The sequence below is a fragment of the Panthera onca genome, chromosome E2 (assembly GCF_046562875.1).
Source record: "Panthera onca isolate mPanOnc1 chromosome E2, mPanOnc1 haplotype 2, whole genome shotgun sequence".
Lineage (NCBI taxonomy): Eukaryota > Metazoa > Chordata > Mammalia > Carnivora > Felidae > Panthera > Panthera onca.
Genome location: NC_138353.1, coordinates 15,469,941 through 15,488,028, shown reverse-complemented (window position 1 = coordinate 15,488,028; position 18,088 = coordinate 15,469,941). Strand labels below are relative to the sequence as shown.

Below are 18,088 nucleotides of genomic sequence, written 5' to 3'. Positions count from 1 at the left end.
ACTGCTGATTTAAACTCTACCAAAATTAACACAGAATACTATGTAAGATGTCCCATTCTAGAAATGAACTCCTTAAAAAAAAAATCTCATCTTTCAGATCTTTCTGAATGAAATGCATCTTACATTGCAACTGTATGGCTATAAAATTTGACCAAACAGGGGCACCTGGGTGGCCCAGTCAGCTAAGCGTCTGACTTTGGCTCAGGTCATGATCTTATGGTTTGTGGGTTTGAGCCCTGCCTCAGGCTCTGTACTGACAGCTCAGAGCCTGGAGCCTGCTTGGGATTCTGTGTCTCCCTCTCTCTCTGCTCCTCCCCTGCTCACACTCACTTTCTCTCAAAAATAATATAAACATTTTTTAAAAATTTAAAAATTTGATCAAACACTTAGCCTTACCACCTGTGGTAATCTCTGATATTTCCTTATTCTGTTTCACTTTTTAAGGAGTGCCTGAGTGGCTCAGTTGGTTGAGCATCTGACTCCTGATCTCAGCTCAGGTCTTGATCTCAGGGTTGTGAGCCCAAGCCCTGCATTGGGCTCCATCCTGGGGGTGAAGCCTACTTAAAAAAATAAAATAAAATTCTAGCCATACCCTACTGAATTGATTTGTTTTTAATAATTATTTTTTTAAGTGTATTTATCTGTTAGAGAGAGAGAGAGAGAGAGAGAGAGAGAACACGTGAGAGGGAGAGAAAGAGAATCCCAAGCAGGCTCTGCACTGTCAGAACAGAGCCCGATGTGGGGCTTGAACCCACAAACCGTGAGATCATGACCTGAGTCAAAGTCAAGAGCCAGATGCTTAACCGACTGAGCACCCCAGTGCCCCAATTTTTATTTTTTTATTTTTTAAATAATGAGCCATTATGAACTGTAATCCACACCTTGAGGGTACAGGAGGGTGGGAGTGAGGATGCATCCTATCCAGGGGAAGACAGACCTTCCTGAGATTGGAGTGGTTTTGACTCCAGTCACTTTGGCATCCATGGTTTTCATCTTTTCCTGTAGCTCTGCAACCTTCCTCAGGTGTCCCACGTGCCCCTGCAATGAAATGAAGACAGGGTACTGCCTGGCTGAATTTGGCTTCCAGACTTGGCCCCAGTTGTGCCTACCTGTGAGTGTTCCCTTCCTGTCTCTAGACTCTGGAAGCCCTTCCTTCCTCCCCATCTTCCAAACATATAGTCCTGAGCATGGAGCAGCATCAGGGCGACCCATGGGGTCAGGCAGGCGGTCTGGGGCTTCTACCTGTGGAGGTGACTCAAGGAGGTAAGGTGGGCCTCAGTCCGGGACTGGATAGAGGTGACAGTTTTGGAAGTTGCTTTGGTCCCCTTCCCTTCACCCTTCCTAAAAATCCCCTCAGGCTAAAAAGTTCACATTCTGTGCATTAGGGTAAAGACTTGCATCCCGTTGGGCTTAGAAATGTATTTAGAGGCAAGTTGGGCAAAAGCCTGCCTCATTTGTGGAAGACCTTGCTTGTTGGTTCTGGCCTCTCCCTGCCAAGCATTCTAGGCAGCTTGGCAGTCTAGCCTCGGAGATGATGGTGAGCAGCTGAAACCTGCCTGCCATGTCCCAGATAAATTGGGACCCAGCTCTGGGAGAGCCTGTGGTCCAGGCAAAGAGGACCTTGAAACTGGGAAGAGACTCTCCGCCCACCGTTCCAGGTGTGCAGCAGCGAGCAGGCCGCTCAACTCCTCTGAACCTCCGGCTTCCTCACCTGTGCTGTGGGTGGGTGTGAGGGCCACATGAAATCACGGGTATTAGGTTGCCCAAAGTAAGTGCTCAGCAGGGGCGCCTCCTTCAGGGGGCTGGTGTCCACCTCTGCCTCCTCAGTAGCCAGCAGCTCTCCCCTGCACCCCCCTGCCACCCCATGAGCCACCCTCAAACCCACTCATGGCTTCTGGTGTGGGACCTTGAGTCCAATGATGCCTCTGGCTGAGCAGGGGACCTTTCCACCTACATAAGCAAGAGTTGTCTCTCCTTCATAATGAGTCACGTGAAAGAAAAGAGTGGTTTTTGGATTTTAAAAGAAACTGTTGGGAGTCACTTTAAAGTAATTCTGCAGTAGGAAGATCATCAAGTGAATTCTCTTTAACACCATCAAGACCAGTTGAGCTTTTGTAGGTTTTTCATACAGTGTACTCTTTATGTTTCTGACACAGAAGTTGTCACTCTGACTCACTCGTGCGGAAATGTGTCCCATGCGTCTCGTGGTTTGGGACGCCCCCACGGCCCCACTTGCTCCCGGCTGATTGACTACATTGGACCTCTGGACCCCTCTTGGTCTGCCCATGGTGTCTCACTATCGCACTATTCCCGTGTGGTCAGTCAACTCCTGCCGGGCCACTGTGGCCCTTGAAACTAAACTGTGCCTGTTTTCGACTCTCTGGACCATTTACAGGCTAACGGTATTGGCTAACAATGTTTGTTGGAAAGGCTGCCCAGCAGTGGGCCAGTAGCCAAGGCATTCAGTGGTCATTTCACAGCCTTTGTCATCCTTGGGCTCCTGGTATCACTAAGAGGTGGAATGGATTTTTAAAAAATCAACTCAACAAAGACCTGTCACTGTCTCCTCCTGGTATATACACTTTAGTAAGGCCATTTGTTCACTGACTGTAGCTGTCCCTAGAATGGGACCATTATTTCTAGGCCATCTCCTGGGTAAAGACCGAGTCAAAGGGGCTGGGAGCTACATAAACTATTTTGAAAATTTGGGATTCTTTCCTCCTCACTGCTGCATATGGTGCGTCTTTCCCCCCTAATGTCAAGCCCTCCTGATTGGTGCATCCTCTGGGGGGTTGGGGGGGTGGGGTGGGCAGGCCGACCACAAGGGGCTTCAGAGATTGGAGTTAACTTTGAAGAGTCTGCTTGGATTCTCCCTGGGATGACTGGTCGTGCATCGTGAAGACTGGGGCCACTTGGTGGTTGAGTGCCCTGCATGCCGAATCTCCCTGCAGCGGTCCATGTCGTTGCTGTGACTTTGTAAACATGCTACTAGTTCATTCTCAGGTGACCTTTACAAACAAAAGGTCTAAGGTGTGAGTAGGTGATAGAAGAGGGGACGCTATCCCTACTGGGACATGGGGCGCCTGGGGGGCTCAGTCAGTTAAGCGTCCGACTTCAGCTCAGGTCACGATCTCAGCTCATGGCTTCAGTCCCTGTGTCAGGCTCTGCGATGACCGCTCAGAGCCGGGAGCCTGCTTCTGATTCTGTGTCTCCTCCCTCTGCTCCTCCCCAGCTCGTGCTCTGTCTCTGTCCCTCTTTCACAAAAATAAACATTAAGAAGCAAATTTATACCTACTGGACAGGAAACCCTCAGGGACAGGACACCTTAGACCCTGATGGTAGGAGCTGCAACCAGTGCTCCGTCCTGGAGGTCCAACACCACAGCCTGCCAGTCACCTGGCCTGCCGAACCCTGCACCTGGCAGTGTGGCCTGTCCTGGGCGATTCTGCTGTGCCCGGTGCCATCAGCAGCAGCTCCTGAATGTGATCCCCACCCTGCACGTTTACAAACACACGGACCTGCACAGACTCGTTCCACTCTGGCTGATAACAAAATCACACACTTCAGATGCCCAGGGAGCCGTGGCTTATGCCGTCCATAGTGATTGAGGCTACAGTACTCCGTGGCACTGCTCACGTGCTGGTGTCCAAGTCAGGTTTAACCAATCCTGAACCAGAATCAGTGCCCTGTGCTCCAGTAATCCGTGTGTTGACATGTGGGAAAGAACGAGCCATAATGTCTCCCCATTGGGCACAAGGGTTGCTTTTGGGCCTTGTAATTGGTAATGACGCCAAAGAACCGAGGTCAGTCTGAAGTCCCTTGGGTGGATCCTAATGGATGATAAGATTAGTGTTGGACTCCATCCTGACATAGGCCCTGCTGATTCACGGCTGGAGGCTCGACGACAGGCCGGCCTCCTATCAACAGGACTCACCGCTGCTTGGAGTCTTGTTGAGATTGCTTTAAATGCCGCGTGAGAGAAACAGTGATTCGGTCTCGGGTTCTGTTAGATGATTAATCAGGGTGGCATACTCGTGTGAAAATTCACCAGGAGCCAGGAGGGGTGGCTTGTCAGGAGAGGTGTGTCTCATGCGGCTACAAGGCTTCCTGGGCGTGCCAAGCATATGTGACCCTGCCAGCTGGTTACCTGGGCCACTTCTCAGGGTTCGGTTTGCAGGGAGTGCCTTTCGGGGTGAGGTAATGGCTCCCTCTAGGACAAAGAGCAGGCTTGCTTGCTGCTTCCTGTGAAGCAGAAGGTTCCCCAAGCTCTGCTCTTGTAATGCAACCCATTGCCCCCATCGGGCAAAGGAACCTGACACAAGCTGATGCTTTAAGCTGCTTGCCGTAATAAAGCCTTTTGTCACTGACCCAGGAATCTCAAGGCTTCTGCCAGCATTTTGGAAACAGTTACAGGCTGACTTACTAGCTTGCAAATAGAGTGACATCAAATCCCAGACACAACAGTCAGCTGAGTGGTGGCCAAGCCTGGCTTTCCCTGGCCGGGCTGTCAGCCCCTTGGCACATCCCAAAGGGTGGCCCATCAAGATGTTCTGATCATTAGTTTTCCAGAATGTACAGGGCCAGTGCAGCACTTCTGTGGGAAAGTAAACAGTCTCTACATACTGTGTGCTTAAAGTCCTCCATCTCCTGGGATGTGGTTAAGTTCAAAGAAAATATTCCAGAACAGGGATTATGATGTTTATAGCACCAGGACTCTGTTCATGTCAACTTCAGGAAAGAGATGAAAGCGGACCTTGCACAGCAGTTACTTTTCCAATGAGCAAGGTCAGTCCTCAGATGAGGAGCACAGGACCCCCACGGAGGACTGTATCCCAGCAGCCCACCCCCCTTGGCTTCCCTGGCCACTAAAGTTGGCATCCAGCAACCTCTTCATAAATTGCAGTGATTAAATAAAAGCTTTAAGGGCCTCCGTGACTCTCCAAAGAATGTCAGCTGGAGAAATGTTAGAGGAAGGGTAAGCTGATTTAGTAGTGAATGACCATATTGCGGGACAGTTGGGGACACAAGTCCCTTTTTCCTACAAAGAAGGGGTTGCTTACACCCTCAGAACCAAGTCATTTTAGGCAGAAATAATGTGGAAACACAGGAGGGCAGAGCTGTTAAGAGATCAGGGGCAGGCAGGGCCAGGGGAGACATAAGCTACTGTCCCCGCACCTGTTAGCATGGTACACAAATACTGAATGGAGGGATTATTTTCTCAGAAGCAGGACAATCTTTAGCCCTCACCTGTTTCTCATCAGGCATTTGTGTTCACCTTCCAGGCTTTAATCTGGTGTCCATTTGTCAATCTTCTGGGTTAAAGCAAGGGAGTAAGTGTATATTCACTGCCACCAATAGGGAGTAGTGACAGGATCCCGCATCTGTTTTCCCTCTCTTTCTTCCAGGAAAGTCCCCAGGTTTTACCTCGGTACATGGCTACCCAGCTAGGAGCTAGATCATCATAGTCTCCCCTGCAGCTAGACGTGACCATGTGTCTGACCTGGCAAGAGGGACATGTGCTATTTCCGAGTGAGGTCCTTAAAGGAGTTGGTGGGCCCTCCATTTGCCCTTTCTCTTCCCAACAACCCAGTGATGGAAGCCAGCTTCCCTGTATGTCCAAGGGCATCCCTGGAAGGATACAGGACAGAGGAAGGAGCCTGGGTCCCCGAGTGATTCTGTGGGAGAGAAAAGTGAAGCTATCTTGTTAACGCTTTCTGTTCTTTTCCACACCCTAACTACAATACAGTTAGTACAATACAGCCAGGAGTGAACAGAGGGGAACTTGGAGGATCAGGCCGTGCCCTTCCCCAGAGCCACTCACCCTCCCCACAATCTTAGCAAAGTAGTAAAAAGCCAGCCACTTCATCTTGTGTCTGGAAGGCCTCCCACTACTGCTCTGCAACCTACTAGCTCAGTGTCGTTGGGTGTAAAACCATCTTTTTGAGGTTCAACTGCCTCATATAGAACATGGGATCCTACTGCCAGTTTAATGAGTAATCTTAGGAGATTGTGTTTGTGAATAATACAAACTACCGTTTATTGAGCATCCACTTACCTTGTGCCAGGCAAAACCATCACTTTCCGAGGGAAGTCTTCCACCGTACAGAGGGCAAAACAGGCAGAGTGGTTGACTTAATTGTCCACAGAGCAAGAAGAGAGAGAGTGAGGACTCACCTGTGAGCAGACTGACCTCCACAACCCACGCTCATAGCCACTCTGCCTGCTGTAACCTGCCATCGCATTAGTAGAGTGCCTGGCATCAGGTAACCTCGCTAATTCACCAAATGACAGCACGCACCCTTTCTGGGTGCTGAGCAAAGCAGACAAGGTCTCCAACCCACGTGGAATTTACGTTTTGCTTGGAGAAACATTTTTTTCTCATATCCTGCATCTAGTTGTGGGCAAAGCCACAATCATGATTCACCACCTCTTCTCACTCAGAGTAAAGATCAAAGATCTTTGATGTACAAGTCCCCCCACTGTCCATCCCTCCTGACCTACATTTCCCCCTCCATTCTCACTGCCATTCTGAACTCCTTGCAGCTCTTCATCACACAGGTACATTCCTGCCTCAGGACCTTTGCACTTACCATTCCTGCTGCCTACAACACTTCATGTGCTTGCATTTGCTTACCTCCTTATCCAGATCTTTACTCAAAGATTTCAGTAAAGCTTTCCCTGTTAACTCTTATCTGAAATCCAGCCTCTTCCCAACAGACCATATAGTTATTACCTAGCCCCCTTTTTAGCAGCATTTTTCTTCTTAGCACATATTACTTTTTAAAACGTAGCTTTATTGAGGTGTGAGTTACATAAAACTCACCCATTTCAAATGTGCACCTCAGTGGTTTTTAATAATTTTATCAAGTGGTGCAATTATCACCATCAGTCAGTTTTAGAACGTGTTTTCATCCCCACCCCAATAAGATCTCTCATGCTCAAAGTCGGTCCCGTTCTCCACGCAGCTAGCTCCCAGCAATGGCTAACCTGCTGTCTCAATAGCCCTTCTCGGAACACTTCCCATGAGTGACATCCTACAATACGTAGTCTCTCGTGTCTGGCACCTCTCACCTCGCATGTTTTTGAGGTTCACGTGTGATGCAGTATATGTCAGTTCATTCCTTTTTATGGCTGAGTAACATCCCAGTATAGATACATTTTATGTCCGTTTACCAGCTGATGGGACATCTTAGTTTCCATTTGTTTCTAACATTCTGTACATTTTACGGGGCGCCTGGGTGGCTCAGTCAGTTGGGCGTCCGACTTTGGCTCAGGTTATGATCTCACTGCTTGTGAGTTCGAGCCTCGTGTCAGGCTCTGTGCTGACAGCTCGGGGCCTGGAGCCTGCTTCGGATTCTGTGTCTCCCTCTCTCTGTCCCTCCCCTGCTCACACTCTGTTCTCTCAAACAAACAAAAAAAATTAACATTCTGTACATTTTACTTTGTTTCCCCCACTGGAATGTCAATTCCATGAGGCTGGAATTTTTGTTTTTGTTACCTCTGTATCCCCAGCACTTGGACTGCGCCAGGCACATAGTAGGTACTCAACAAATACACGATGAAGGAACTGAGAATAAGGATAACTCCAGATAGAAGTAAGCAAGGACTATGCTGACCATCAAGCAGGGGAAAGAGGTTAAAGGGACGGGCAACGTGGAGCCGGCAGTCAGAGCAGGCCCCCCTGAGGAACCCACTCCGGAGCAGAGGCCGCAGTGCACAAGGCTGATCACCCCCCGTTCATCATCATCCCCAGGCCTCAGTCATCACTGCCACCTGGATGCCAGCCCTGCCTGCCCACTCCTGCAGGTATGGCAGCCCAGCTCCTGGTGGCAGGGCTGGGCCAGGGAGGGACCCGCAAGGACACTTAGCCTCACAGCAATGGGAGCAGACAGCTCAGGTCTCCCAGCTTCGCCCTCGGACGGACTGGCCAGGCCCGGCGCGAGGAGGGCAGACTGGATTCGGGGGCTGTCCCTTCCTCTGAGCGTTCACCAGGTGAGCCACAGGAACCAGGCAGAGCCTTGGCCGTGAGCCACACTGTCTGTAGTACATTGCCGTTCATCATCTTACTTCAATGTTTGGTCCCTCAGTTTTCTCATCTGTAAAACGGGGATAATAACAATACCCACCTTTTCATTGAACAAACCAAAACATTATTTTACAAGCACTTACTCTGTGCCAGGCACAGTCGTAGGAAACTACTCTTTTTGATCCTTACTACAACCCCATATGGTAGCTGCCGTTTACAGATGAGGAAACCGAGGCACAGGGAGGCAAAGCAACTTTCCTGAGCTCACACCACTACTAAGTGGTACAGTGGGGCTTCGAATCCAGCGGGCTCATTCCAAGTTCATGCTCTTCACCCCTTTGGACACTGCTGCTCACAGAGCCATCCAGGGGTTGTTGAAAGTGACTTCAGAGTGTGAAACCTTTGGAACGGTGCCTGGCATGTGGTAAGTACACAGGGAGTGTTAGCATGATGACGGGACACAGGGCATGGGGAGGCACCCTCCCTCTCGTTCCTTCAAAAGCAGGCATCTGCTTTTGAAAAAAAAAAGCAGGCGTCTGCTTTTGAAAAAAAGGCTTCCCTTTTGAGGGAAGCAGATGACAGTTCTAGCCCCCTCCCCAGAAGTCTACAGCTAGCTGCTCATACACTGCCCTCCCGAACCCATCCACACAGTTCCCCCTCACTTGCCAAGTCCACCAGGTGGGGTGGAAATACAACAATTAACTGAGGAAATCCCCATTTCCCACAGAGGAAAACTTGGGTGGTCCCGGGGAGGGGCTGTGAGTCAAGGCTAAGGACTCTGAACAAGGCTGGGTGGGGCTCCGCAGAAGTCCTTGGGCAGGCAGCTCCCATGCTCCTCCCCACACCCCTCCCTCTGCCCTCCTGGCACTACAAAGGCCCTCCTGGCGCTCCCCACATACCTCCTCTCACCATGGAGTTCGACCTGGCTGCAGGTGCGCTCCTGGGAGGTGGGGAGTTTGAGGGGCAGGGGGCCGGGTGGAAACCCAGAAACCTCCTCCAAGGGCGCATCTCCTTCGCCCGGACCAGCCCACCCGACTTCTCTCTCCACAGCCCTGGACTCCACCTCCAAGAAGCCACAGGGGACAGCCCAGGTGGGAGACCACAAACACAGCACCCCCAAAGTTCAGGGCCCGTCCGAGGCCGGGGCGGCAGATAAACCGAAGGTAAGTCACCTCAGGACCAGGCACGCGCCTCCGGGTGTGAAGGTGGGGTGTTGCCTTTGAACCCAGGGTCCCGCGAGCGTTGGGGCTTCCAACCTGGGGGCGGGGTAAGGGGTCCTGGCCTCACTGTCCTGCCTCCAACTAGCATGGCCACGGTCACCGCAGCTCCTCAGACTCCAGCAGCAGCAGCAGCTCCGGCGACTCGGACGTGGAAGCAAAGGTAAGAGGCTTTCCCCCTCCCACCGGCATTCCAGGTGAGGGCAGAGTCCCGGCCCACATGCCGGGCGATCGTTCCACCGATGGAACCGTCTCCTCTCCCATCCTCACCGCCCTCGGCCCCACAGCCTCACGCTGCCGCGTCGGACAAGCACAAAAGCACAGCCGGCAAGGTCAAGAAGCCCAAGGTGAAAAAGCAGAAGAAGAAAGAAAAGGCGAAGAAAGAGGTTCCTCACTGACCGACCTGGGCGGGGGTCTCATTAAACCTTTTCTCGGCCGGACGGCCGCCTTCCGGTCTCGAGGTGCTGTGGTGTGTCGGCCCCGCCCCGCCCCGCCCGCCCGTCCCCCTGCCCCGGCCTGGCCTGCCCCCTGCCGGGCAGCCGCGCGCGCCGCCAAGGAGAGGCCGCCCACGCCGTGCCCATCACGGTTTATTGTTTCCTGAACAGCGGCCGCACCGCGGGGCGGCCTGTGCAGCTGGAGATCTCAGCACCTCGGCGAGGGGAGGGGGCGGGGTCTCGGGAGGGGGGCAGCGCCGGTGCCAGGGCGGGGGGCGGGGCCCCCGGGGGCGACGGGCAGAGGGGAGGCGGGCGCAGCCGGCCGCCCGGAGCAGCAGCTGGAGGCGGGGGCCGGGTCGCCCTCACCGCACCAGGTGGAAGGTGAGCCAGTACATGAGCAGGGGCTGCGCCGCCGCCACGGCCATGGTCAGGTACATGCGCAGCTGGTTCCTGGCCCCGCGCACCGGGACCCCCTCGGCCGCTGCCTCCGCCAGGATCTTCAGCCGCAGCGTCCGGATCTGGGGCGGGAGGGGGGTTCACCCTGAGTCGTCGCCGGGGCGGGGCGCCTGGGTGTACTTCCAAGCCCTGCCTCTCTTCCTCCACGGGGGTGGCTGGGCTCGAGTTTCAGCTCATGGGGAGCCCGGGTTCCCCCCAAACCTCCAAACAGATGGCGAGGACTTCCTCCTACCCAAGCCTTGTGAGAAAACGTGAGGGTTCCAAACTCCAACGGCAGGAGAGTCCCCTGAGTGAGATGGGGACTTCGTGGGGCACACCCTGCCTGAAGAGGTGGCTGGGCTCAGCCACGGCTGCTGCCACGGGCTTATGTTGGCCCGAGGACAATTTTTCAACACAAGCCAGGATGATTTAAAAAAAAAAAAAAAAAAAAAAAAAAAAAAACTTTTAAATAATGACACCTAAGTCAAAGTTTATCTGAGGGTCAGACTTGGCCAGTGTTTGCCCTCTGCTCCTCACATATGCTCACACTGCATCCTCCCAGTACCCTGAGATGCAATCATTCCCCTTTTTACAAAAGGGGAAACAAGGTTAAAGAGGGGAAGTGATTTGCCTGGGACCCAGAGAAGCTACTGCCAGGGGTACTGAAACTTTTTTCATCCTAACAGACGTTCTGGCAGGAAAGCCCACCATGTAAGGAGTGTGGAGTGAGGGCAAGAGCCCACTTTAACAGCCCAGCGGGGCTCCTTCTCTTCCTTCAGGCCCAGCTTGGACACCCCCTCTTCCAGGAAGCTCTCCTGACTCCCAGGCTGGGGTAGCCACTCCAAGGCTGCTCAGTGCAGCAATGTGCCTCTTGTATCAATTCCCAACCTGACATCCTCTGCTTGGATGCCTCCAGGGGACCCCAACTCTGAGGGCTTGTGCCCTCAAGCCTCATCCTCCCCTGAACCCCAGCTCACCATGAACACAAAGATAGACACGCAGCACCAGCCCAGCACCAGGTAGTAGCCAATCTTCCCAAAGAGCAGGCCCATAAGGACCCCGCCAATCATCCTGGGAGGAGAGGGGAAGGCTGGTCTGAGGGAGAGGACTCAGGGCTGGGGCTGGCAGGGGGGAAGGGGGAGGGGTACTTACCCAACATATTTGTAGCCCAAGAAGGCCACCAGATCGATAGTGGTGAGGTCGGTGTTGACAGTGACCAGGTAGAGACTGAGCAGGATGGCCAGCACCTCCAATGTCAGCCAGGCCAGCGCAGAGCTCGCCTGCAGCCCCAGGAGGTCTGGGGAGAACCTGCCGGCACCAAGCTCTGTCACTTGGCTGACCGGCTCCCACCCTCCCAGAGGATCCACCTGCAGACAGCCTGTGTTGGGTGGGTCTAGAGACTCAACAGTGACCAAGATGGATCTGGACCCTGCCCGCACGGAAATGTCATTGCAGGGAAGGCTGACCTGTCCTCAGTGACAGCCCAGAGAAGCGAGGGCTGGGATGAGGGAAGCACAGGGCAGGGGAGTTGCTGGACCCAGCTGGGAGAAAGTATCAGAGAAGACTTCCCAGAGGAGAGGATACCTGAGCTGAGGCCCGAAGGAATAAGGAGCTGACTGGGGAAGAAGGACCATGGTCTCTGCCATATCCCCATTGCCTCAACAATTAATGGATTCTAATGACAATTGTTTTTGATGCCACAAAAGAAATGAACTGGGGCCCATGAGCAAGAGGTGGGGGCTTGGCCCAGGCTGGGGGATGGAAAGGCTTCCCCGAGTAAGTGCCATCAGAGTGGAGACGTTGCAAGTGAGCAGGTGCTGAGCAGGTGACGCAGGGAAGTAACATACTCCTGAGTCAAGGCCCCGGAGAGGCAGCACCAGGCCCTCTGGAGGATGGAAAGAGGCCCAGAGTGGCACAGCAGAACGAGGAGGGGCAGAGCGAGGCTGTGTGGAGGCCGTGGAGTGCCAGACTAAGGGGCCAGGGCTTGATCTGGGGAGGGGAGAGCTACGGGCAGCTTCTGAGCAGGGTGGGACTTGGCCAGGCCCACATCCCAACAACACCTTTAGCCGTTGCAGAGGGGATGTGGGCAGGGCAAGCTGGTGAGGAGGCAGTGAGGACAAGCGTGATCTGGTGATGGAGGCTAAGAAGGAGGATGGAGTTAGAGTCGCCCACTACAGGTGTGGTGATAGGCTACACATGGGTGGAAAGCGAGGGAGGAGGGCAGGGTGACACTGAGGGTGTCACTAAGGGCCCTGTGCCAGGCTGGCTCTGAGGGCGACACCAAGGGCCCTGCGCCAGGCTGACTGGGAGCACGGTGGGGCTGCCCTGAGAGAGGAGATCCAAGACACCTTCCTGACTGCCCCTCAGCCCCCCAGCCCTCACCCCGCTCTGCCTACTCCAGGCCTCCCTTACCTATCCTGGGTCCCCAGCGCCAGGCCAGCCACCAAGACATAGGTGATGAAAGCCATAGCTGTGGGAGGCAGACACACAGACACGGGTCAGAGGAAGACGGACCATCCTGGGCCACTAGGCACCTAAACCTCTGCCCTAGACGTGCCCACCCAGAGGGAGGAGGGTGCCGGGCGGTGACGGGGAGGGTGAAACCTGGAATGTAGAGGTCAGGAGCATTGACGTCAAAGCGGGGGGCGACTGGTGTGTCCTGCTGGTACTGTACTTCCCAGTCCTGTGGGGAGAGTGGGGGGAGCAGCAGGACCCCCAGAGCTGGGCTCCTGCCGCACGGCGCAAACCCACCCAGCCTGCCCCTCCCTCACGCCGGCCCGGCCTCTGACTCACCCTCTACCCTCCACCCCCACCCGGAGGCCCTCCCTCCTCAGACCCTGTTCCCGTCGGTGGAGGCAGTGCTGACCTGGTGCAGGTAGGGGAAGAAGAGCAGGCCTAGCTTCTTGCCCACGTACATGGTGTCCACGGCAAAGTAATACTTGAGCTTGGTGACGGGGATGAAGCGGTCAATCTGGGGGGAGGGAGAGCCCAAGCCTGAAGCCCCGGCCTCACGGCCCCCGCCTTCCCCCGACGCCCACCAGCCCAGAACTCACGTTCTTATCCACCAGCTCCTTGCCCTGTGCGGCCAGGCTGCTCCCGTAGGCCATGGCCATGTTGGACACAGGATCGGCCAGGAAGGCCTCCTGGGGCGATGCAGAGGCTGGCGCGTAGCCCAGGCCTCCAGGTGCCCGCTGGGCCCCATAGCCCCGGCTCTGGGCCGAACTTGTGTCATCGAAAAGCTGGTGGGGGTCAGCCATGCCCGGCTGGGACACCGGGATCCTCCGCTTTGACGCTGCAGGGGAAGAGGAGTGGGGAGCCTCACTCATTCTGCAGGTGCTCTCCTCTCGCGGCAGTGAGGCGCTGGTTTTGGTGTCAGATGGGCCACCCAGTCAAGCGCAGGCAGGCTCTGTCTGCCCGTCATGTGTCCATCCAAATAACAGTGACGATACGTTGATGGCTACTATGTACTTGGCCTACTGTGTACCAAGCCTTTTACAAACAAGGTCTCTGTGTCTCCCTTCATGCCCTCCTTCACTTGTTCGCTCCAGCCACACGGCCTTCAATGTTCACCGGAAACACCAGGCCCGCTCCCACCTCACGGCCTCTGCCCCGGCCGTTCCTCTGCCTGGATGCTTCCGCCCTCCCCTCCGCCAGGTCTTGGCTCTGTGGTGCCTTCCCACCCGACCATCCTGTCTACAACCGCATGTCCCTTGGCAGCAGGGACATCCCCTGCCGCCCACCCCCTTCCCCGCTTCACTTACATCGAGAACTCGGTGCCGGCTGACATATTAGCTGTTTTATTTTGTTCACTGTCTCCCCACTAAAATGTGTGCCTCCAAGGGGCGGAGCTTCGTCTTGTTCATGCATGAACCCCTCGCCCCTAACACGGGGCTAGGGCAGGTGCCTGACAAAACCCTGCGAGGTAAGAGGCTATCTCCACGTCACAGATGTGGTAACCGAGGCTCAGACAGGAGAAGTGACTTGTGCAAAGGGCCACACTGAGTGAGTGACAGAGCAAGAGTCTAGCCCAGGCAGGCCTGATAGCTAGGGCAATAACTGAACCACGCACCAGCACTCAGCACATACCAGGCTGTGTGCTCAGCACTGCGGATGAACTCATTCAGTCCTCACGGCAGCCCCACTTTGTGCCAGTGCTATCACTGTCCCCATTTGACAGACAGGAAAAGCGAGCCCCAGAGAAGTTCAGGCCCTTGCCCAAAGTCACTCAGACAGTATGAAGCAGAGCCGGGTGTCAGGTCTGGAAAAAGTCCCTCTGGCTTCCTGTGGGGAACAGACTGGGGTGGGAGGCAGGAAGAGGGGAGGAGGGAGAGGTATGGGAGCAGGGTGGGAATCGGGATGGAGGGGTGGGACAGTGATGGGGAGGGGGATGGGCTGCTTCTGGCCAGATTCTGGAGGGGGTAGGGATGGGGCCTGCTGGAGGTGGGCTTAGTTAGGGTAGGGTAAAGAAGAGGGAAGAGAAGGGGAATATGGACAGGGCGGATTTGAACCCAGCACTCTGGCTCTGGGGCCCCAGCTCCTCAACCGCAAGCAATGCCACCACAGCAGATACTTACGGAGCTCCTCCTATGTGCCAGGCGCCCTTGTGGGCACAGGGGAAGGGTAAGAGGGTTACAATGGGATGGGGGAGAGGAATCAAATAATCTGTGTCCTGGCTTTGCACCTCAGTTCTCTCTTCTGTAGAACAGAGTCAATGGCCCAAGGCCAAGGGACACTTACAGACTCCTCAGCTCCTGGCCTGGCACATAAAAAGTGTCAATTCAATTCCTGTCACCTGTTATGGATCACTAGTCCCTCAACGCTTCCTCTCAGTTATCTGCAGCCTGAAAACAGACCCAGGTGTGCTCAATCCCACAGCAAGCGGCACTGGCCTGGCCCCTTATCCCCAAGGCCCACTCTCCTTTCCCCTCTCCCACTTCTGAAAGTTTTGGTGCAAGCCCTTCTTCCCTCCCCATCACTCCCCAAGCCCTTGATATTTGGGGTTCTGGCCCCACTAGCCTCCTAAACACCCCTCTGCACTGCCGGGCCAAGACTGTTAGCCACTGTCACCCGACCCAGGCCCTCGGAAGCATTCGATGCCACTACCCCAAATGCCAATCTCCAACTCTCTGCTCCCTTGGTTTCTGAGACACTGTACCTAAGTCCTTCTCTTTCCTGAGCCCCACAAACACCTCCTGAGCACCCCTATGTCTTAGGCTCCGCTGCAGGCATGGTGGATATAGCAGTGATCAAAAAGACAAAAACTCCTGGGGCACCTGGGTAGCACAGTCGGGTAAGCGTCCGACTCTTGGTTTTGGCTCAGGTCATGACCTCACAGTTCACGGGTTTGGGTCCCACTCTGGACTCTGTGCTGACAGCGCAGAGCCTGCTAGGGATTCTTTCTCTCTCTGCCCCTCCCCCACTGTCTCTCAAAATAAATAAACTTAAAAAAATTAATTAAAACGACAAGAACTCCTGCATTTGCGGAGCTGACGGTCTCGGGATGGGTCCCTCTCCAGCCTTGGCTTATTTTCAGCTCTCTGAAACATGGGGCCACATTTTCCACCCTTCTGGCTTTGCCTCTCACCTAGAGCAATCTCACCCACCTTGGGTGCCTTGGGCCCTGGGCTCTGTCTCCAGTTGCCACCTCTCTCCTGGCTCCACATCCATGTGTGGCCAGTTCCGGACCACGCCCTCTGGCTGCCCCTGGGGCCTCACGTCAGTGTCCAAGCCCCTGACTCCCCTTCTTTCTGACATCCAACCGATTAGTTGCTGGTTCTCGCCCACTGTGGCTCGGTGCTTATCCTCCCTTTTCAGACCTTGTCATCTTGAGCCTGACTTCGATGTCCTCCTACCAGGTCCCCCTGCCTATTCTTGCCCCACCAACCTTCTCTCCGTCAGCAGCCAGATTTTAAACGCAAAAGAATATTTCATGTCCGCTGCCGAAGATCAGTCCCCACTGTGCTGAGAATAAAAGCCACACGCATGACCCAGCTACGCCAACCACCCTGGTTTGCTACCTCTCCTGGGGCTCACAGCGCCCAGTCGCACTGGCCTCTCGGGCCCTGACTCTGCCAAGCTCCTGGCCCACACAGACTTGAACATGCACGGCTATCCCTTTGGAACATCTCCCCACGATTAACACCTGCCAAAACAGCACTCAGGCCTCAGCTCAAGTGTTTCTTTTGCAGAGACCTTCCTCACTCCTCAGTATAAAGCACCAGCCTCACCTTGTTCTCATAATATCCAGCGTTCTTTTTTCCCTTCTGAGCATTTACCACATTTGCTAACTATATATGCATTTGTCCACTTGTTTACTGGGTACAAGCTTCCAACGCTTTTCCTTCCCACCACAAATCCCCTTCTCCGGTCGAATTCCTCACAAGACATACCTCTTTCAGGAGGCATCACTGACACGCCCAGCCTGGGTCACACGCCTTACGTGGACTACCACAATCCCTCCATCCCGGCCCTGACCCCTCTGCCTGTGCTTCCCCCATCAGGTTACCATCACTCTAAACTGCCGCTGTCTTCTGCTTTCTACTGGTAGTGCATGAGGACAGGAACCAAGGCTGTCTGGGCACTGCTGTGGCCCCGGCAACACCCACCACAGGGCCAGCCAGGCACCTTATTATTATGGTGGAAGAAAGGAATGAGCACATGGTGCCTCTGAACCCCCATCACATCCTGGATTATTCCCTTTACAGCCCTAATTACTCCCCAGATTTTCTTGCTGACTTGCTTGTTCCGAGTTTAGTGTCTGCCTCGCCACTAAACTCTGAGTTGTAAGTTAACAAGGACTAGTGCTATGCTAGTTACTACCAGGTACCCAAATTCCAGCAAAGGGCCTGGCACAAGGGGAGCTGCGGCAGGACATGCTGAAAGAATAAATGAGATGTACGCACAGTCACGGAGATGAAGAAGAACTTAAAGAGAGATACAAATTAAGAAAAACGGGAAGAGGGGGTGAACAGTCCAAGATATATAGGTTCAAATCTTATGTGAGAAGTAAACATGGCCCTCTGAGCTCACGAAGGGCTTGAACGCTGTCCTACGGAGCGTGGGCGACAGCCGGAGGCCACGGAAGGGTGGGGAGAAGGCAGCTCGCTAACTGCAAATGAATGAAAGTCGTCTTTTCCTGCACACCACACGTTATCCCGCCCAAAGTTTTCTTCCAAAGGAATTTCCTAAAGAAAAGAAGAATCGACCCCAACGCGCCCCCTACCCGGACCTGGCATCTTAGCGCTGTGCACACCCTGAAGCTCTAGATCCCTGACCCCGTGACCTCCGACCTGCACCGACCTCGCCAACTGCCGCGGCAGCCCCGCCACGCCCCCCGCCAGCCCGCCCGATCTCCTCGACCGGCCACGTACGCCACTTACGCTGCCGGGGCGTCCCCGCCGCCGCCAAGCCTGCCGGGTGCATCCTTTACCGCCGCAGCCGCTGCCGCCGCCGCCACCGCCACCGCCCCAGCCGCTGTTCGAAATGTGCCCGCCCGGCTCCCGTAGCCACGCCCCAGCGACGGCGCGACAGCCAATAGGCATAACGATCGCATAGAGGCCACGCCCCTCGCGGAGGCCTGGACCAGTTGGCAGCGGGCAAGAGGCGGGGAGCGGAGACCCGTGGTGTAAGGCGAGAGTCAGCACTAATGCGGGTAGGTGGGCGGAGCCGAGGACAATCCAGGAGTAGGCGGTCTCGCGCATGACGAGAAATGTAGGTATCGGGACAGGAGACTTCTGGGAAATGGAGTTCTCTTTATAGACGGACGCTCAATTTGGATCACAGAGAGCACTGGAGAGCCAGAGAAGGGTGTGGAGCAGGAGAGGAGAGATCCATTTGTGTTCTCGAGGGCCTAAGAGGAGTTATGCAGACTCTTACGCTTGTACAATTAAAATTACAATTTTAATTTTGTATTAAAGTGAATACATAGAGTGAGAAGAGGACACCCAGTAAGTCAGGTAGGAAGAACCAGGGGTCTT

The 18,088-nt window shown here is 54.6% G+C and overlaps 2 protein-coding genes across 4 annotated transcripts; one reads left to right on the top strand and one right to left on the bottom strand.

Annotated features, from left to right (window-relative positions):
• The first annotated feature begins 8,824 nt into the window (after positions 1–8,824).
• CE2H19orf33 (chromosome E2 C19orf33 homolog) lies at positions 8,825–9,683 on the top strand. The gene is made up of 4 exons (XM_060650983.2): positions 8,825–8,958; positions 9,077–9,189; positions 9,332–9,406; positions 9,531–9,683. The coding sequence occupies exons 1-4, from the start codon at positions 8,856–8,858 to the stop codon at positions 9,639–9,641; spliced, it is 402 nt and encodes a 133-aa protein (XP_060506966.1). The 5' UTR covers positions 8,825–8,855; the 3' UTR covers positions 9,642–9,683.
• Positions 9,684–9,812: 129 nt separating this feature from the next.
• YIF1B (Yip1 interacting factor homolog B, membrane trafficking protein) lies at positions 9,813–17,630 on the bottom strand. Of its 3 annotated transcripts, none has more exons than XM_060650980.3 (8): positions 17,492–17,630; positions 13,166–13,404; positions 12,979–13,083; positions 12,717–12,795; positions 12,525–12,582; positions 11,265–11,420; positions 11,090–11,183; positions 9,813–10,195 (listed from the first exon to the last, which is right to left on the bottom strand). In XM_060650980.3, exons 1-8 carry the CDS (start codon positions 17,532–17,534, stop codon positions 10,040–10,042), a joined length of 930 nt encoding a protein of 309 aa, XP_060506963.3. In that variant the 5' UTR covers positions 17,535–17,630; the 3' UTR covers positions 9,813–10,039. The 3 variants fall into 3 exon arrangements, with proteins under 3 accessions (XP_060506963.3, XP_060506962.3, XP_060506961.3); XM_060650979.3 differs by having other exon boundaries at positions 17,483–17,618; XM_060650978.3 differs by lacking the exon at positions 17,492–17,630 and adding an exon at positions 13,874–14,392.
• Positions 17,631–18,088: the final 458 nt, after the last annotated feature.

Bases quoted from the DNA above. Each gene is read 5' to 3' on its own strand.
- CE2H19orf33 (XM_060650983.2), top strand. From the start codon at position 8,856: ATGCTCCTCCCCACACCCCTCCCTCTGCCCTCCTGGCACTACAAAGGC. The intron at 8,959-9,076 runs GTGCGCTCCTGG...CTCTCTCCACAG, and splicing joins GGAGTTCGACCTGGCTGCAG to CCCTGGACTCCACCTCCAAG. The intron at 9,407-9,530 runs GTAAGAGGCTTT...TCGGCCCCACAG, and splicing joins ACTCGGACGTGGAAGCAAAG to CCTCACGCTGCCGCGTCGGA.
- YIF1B (XM_060650978.3), bottom strand. From the start codon at position 13,979: ATGCATGAACAAGACGAAGCTCCGCCCCTTGGAGGCACACATTTTAGT. The intron at 12,796-12,978 runs GTCAGCACTGCC...CTCTCCCCACAG, and splicing joins TCTTCCCCTACCTGCACCAG to GACTGGGAAGTACAGTACCA. The intron at 12,583-12,716 runs GTTTCACCCTCC...TGCCTCCCACAG, and splicing joins TCCTGACCTCTACATTCCAG to CTATGGCTTTCATCACCTAT.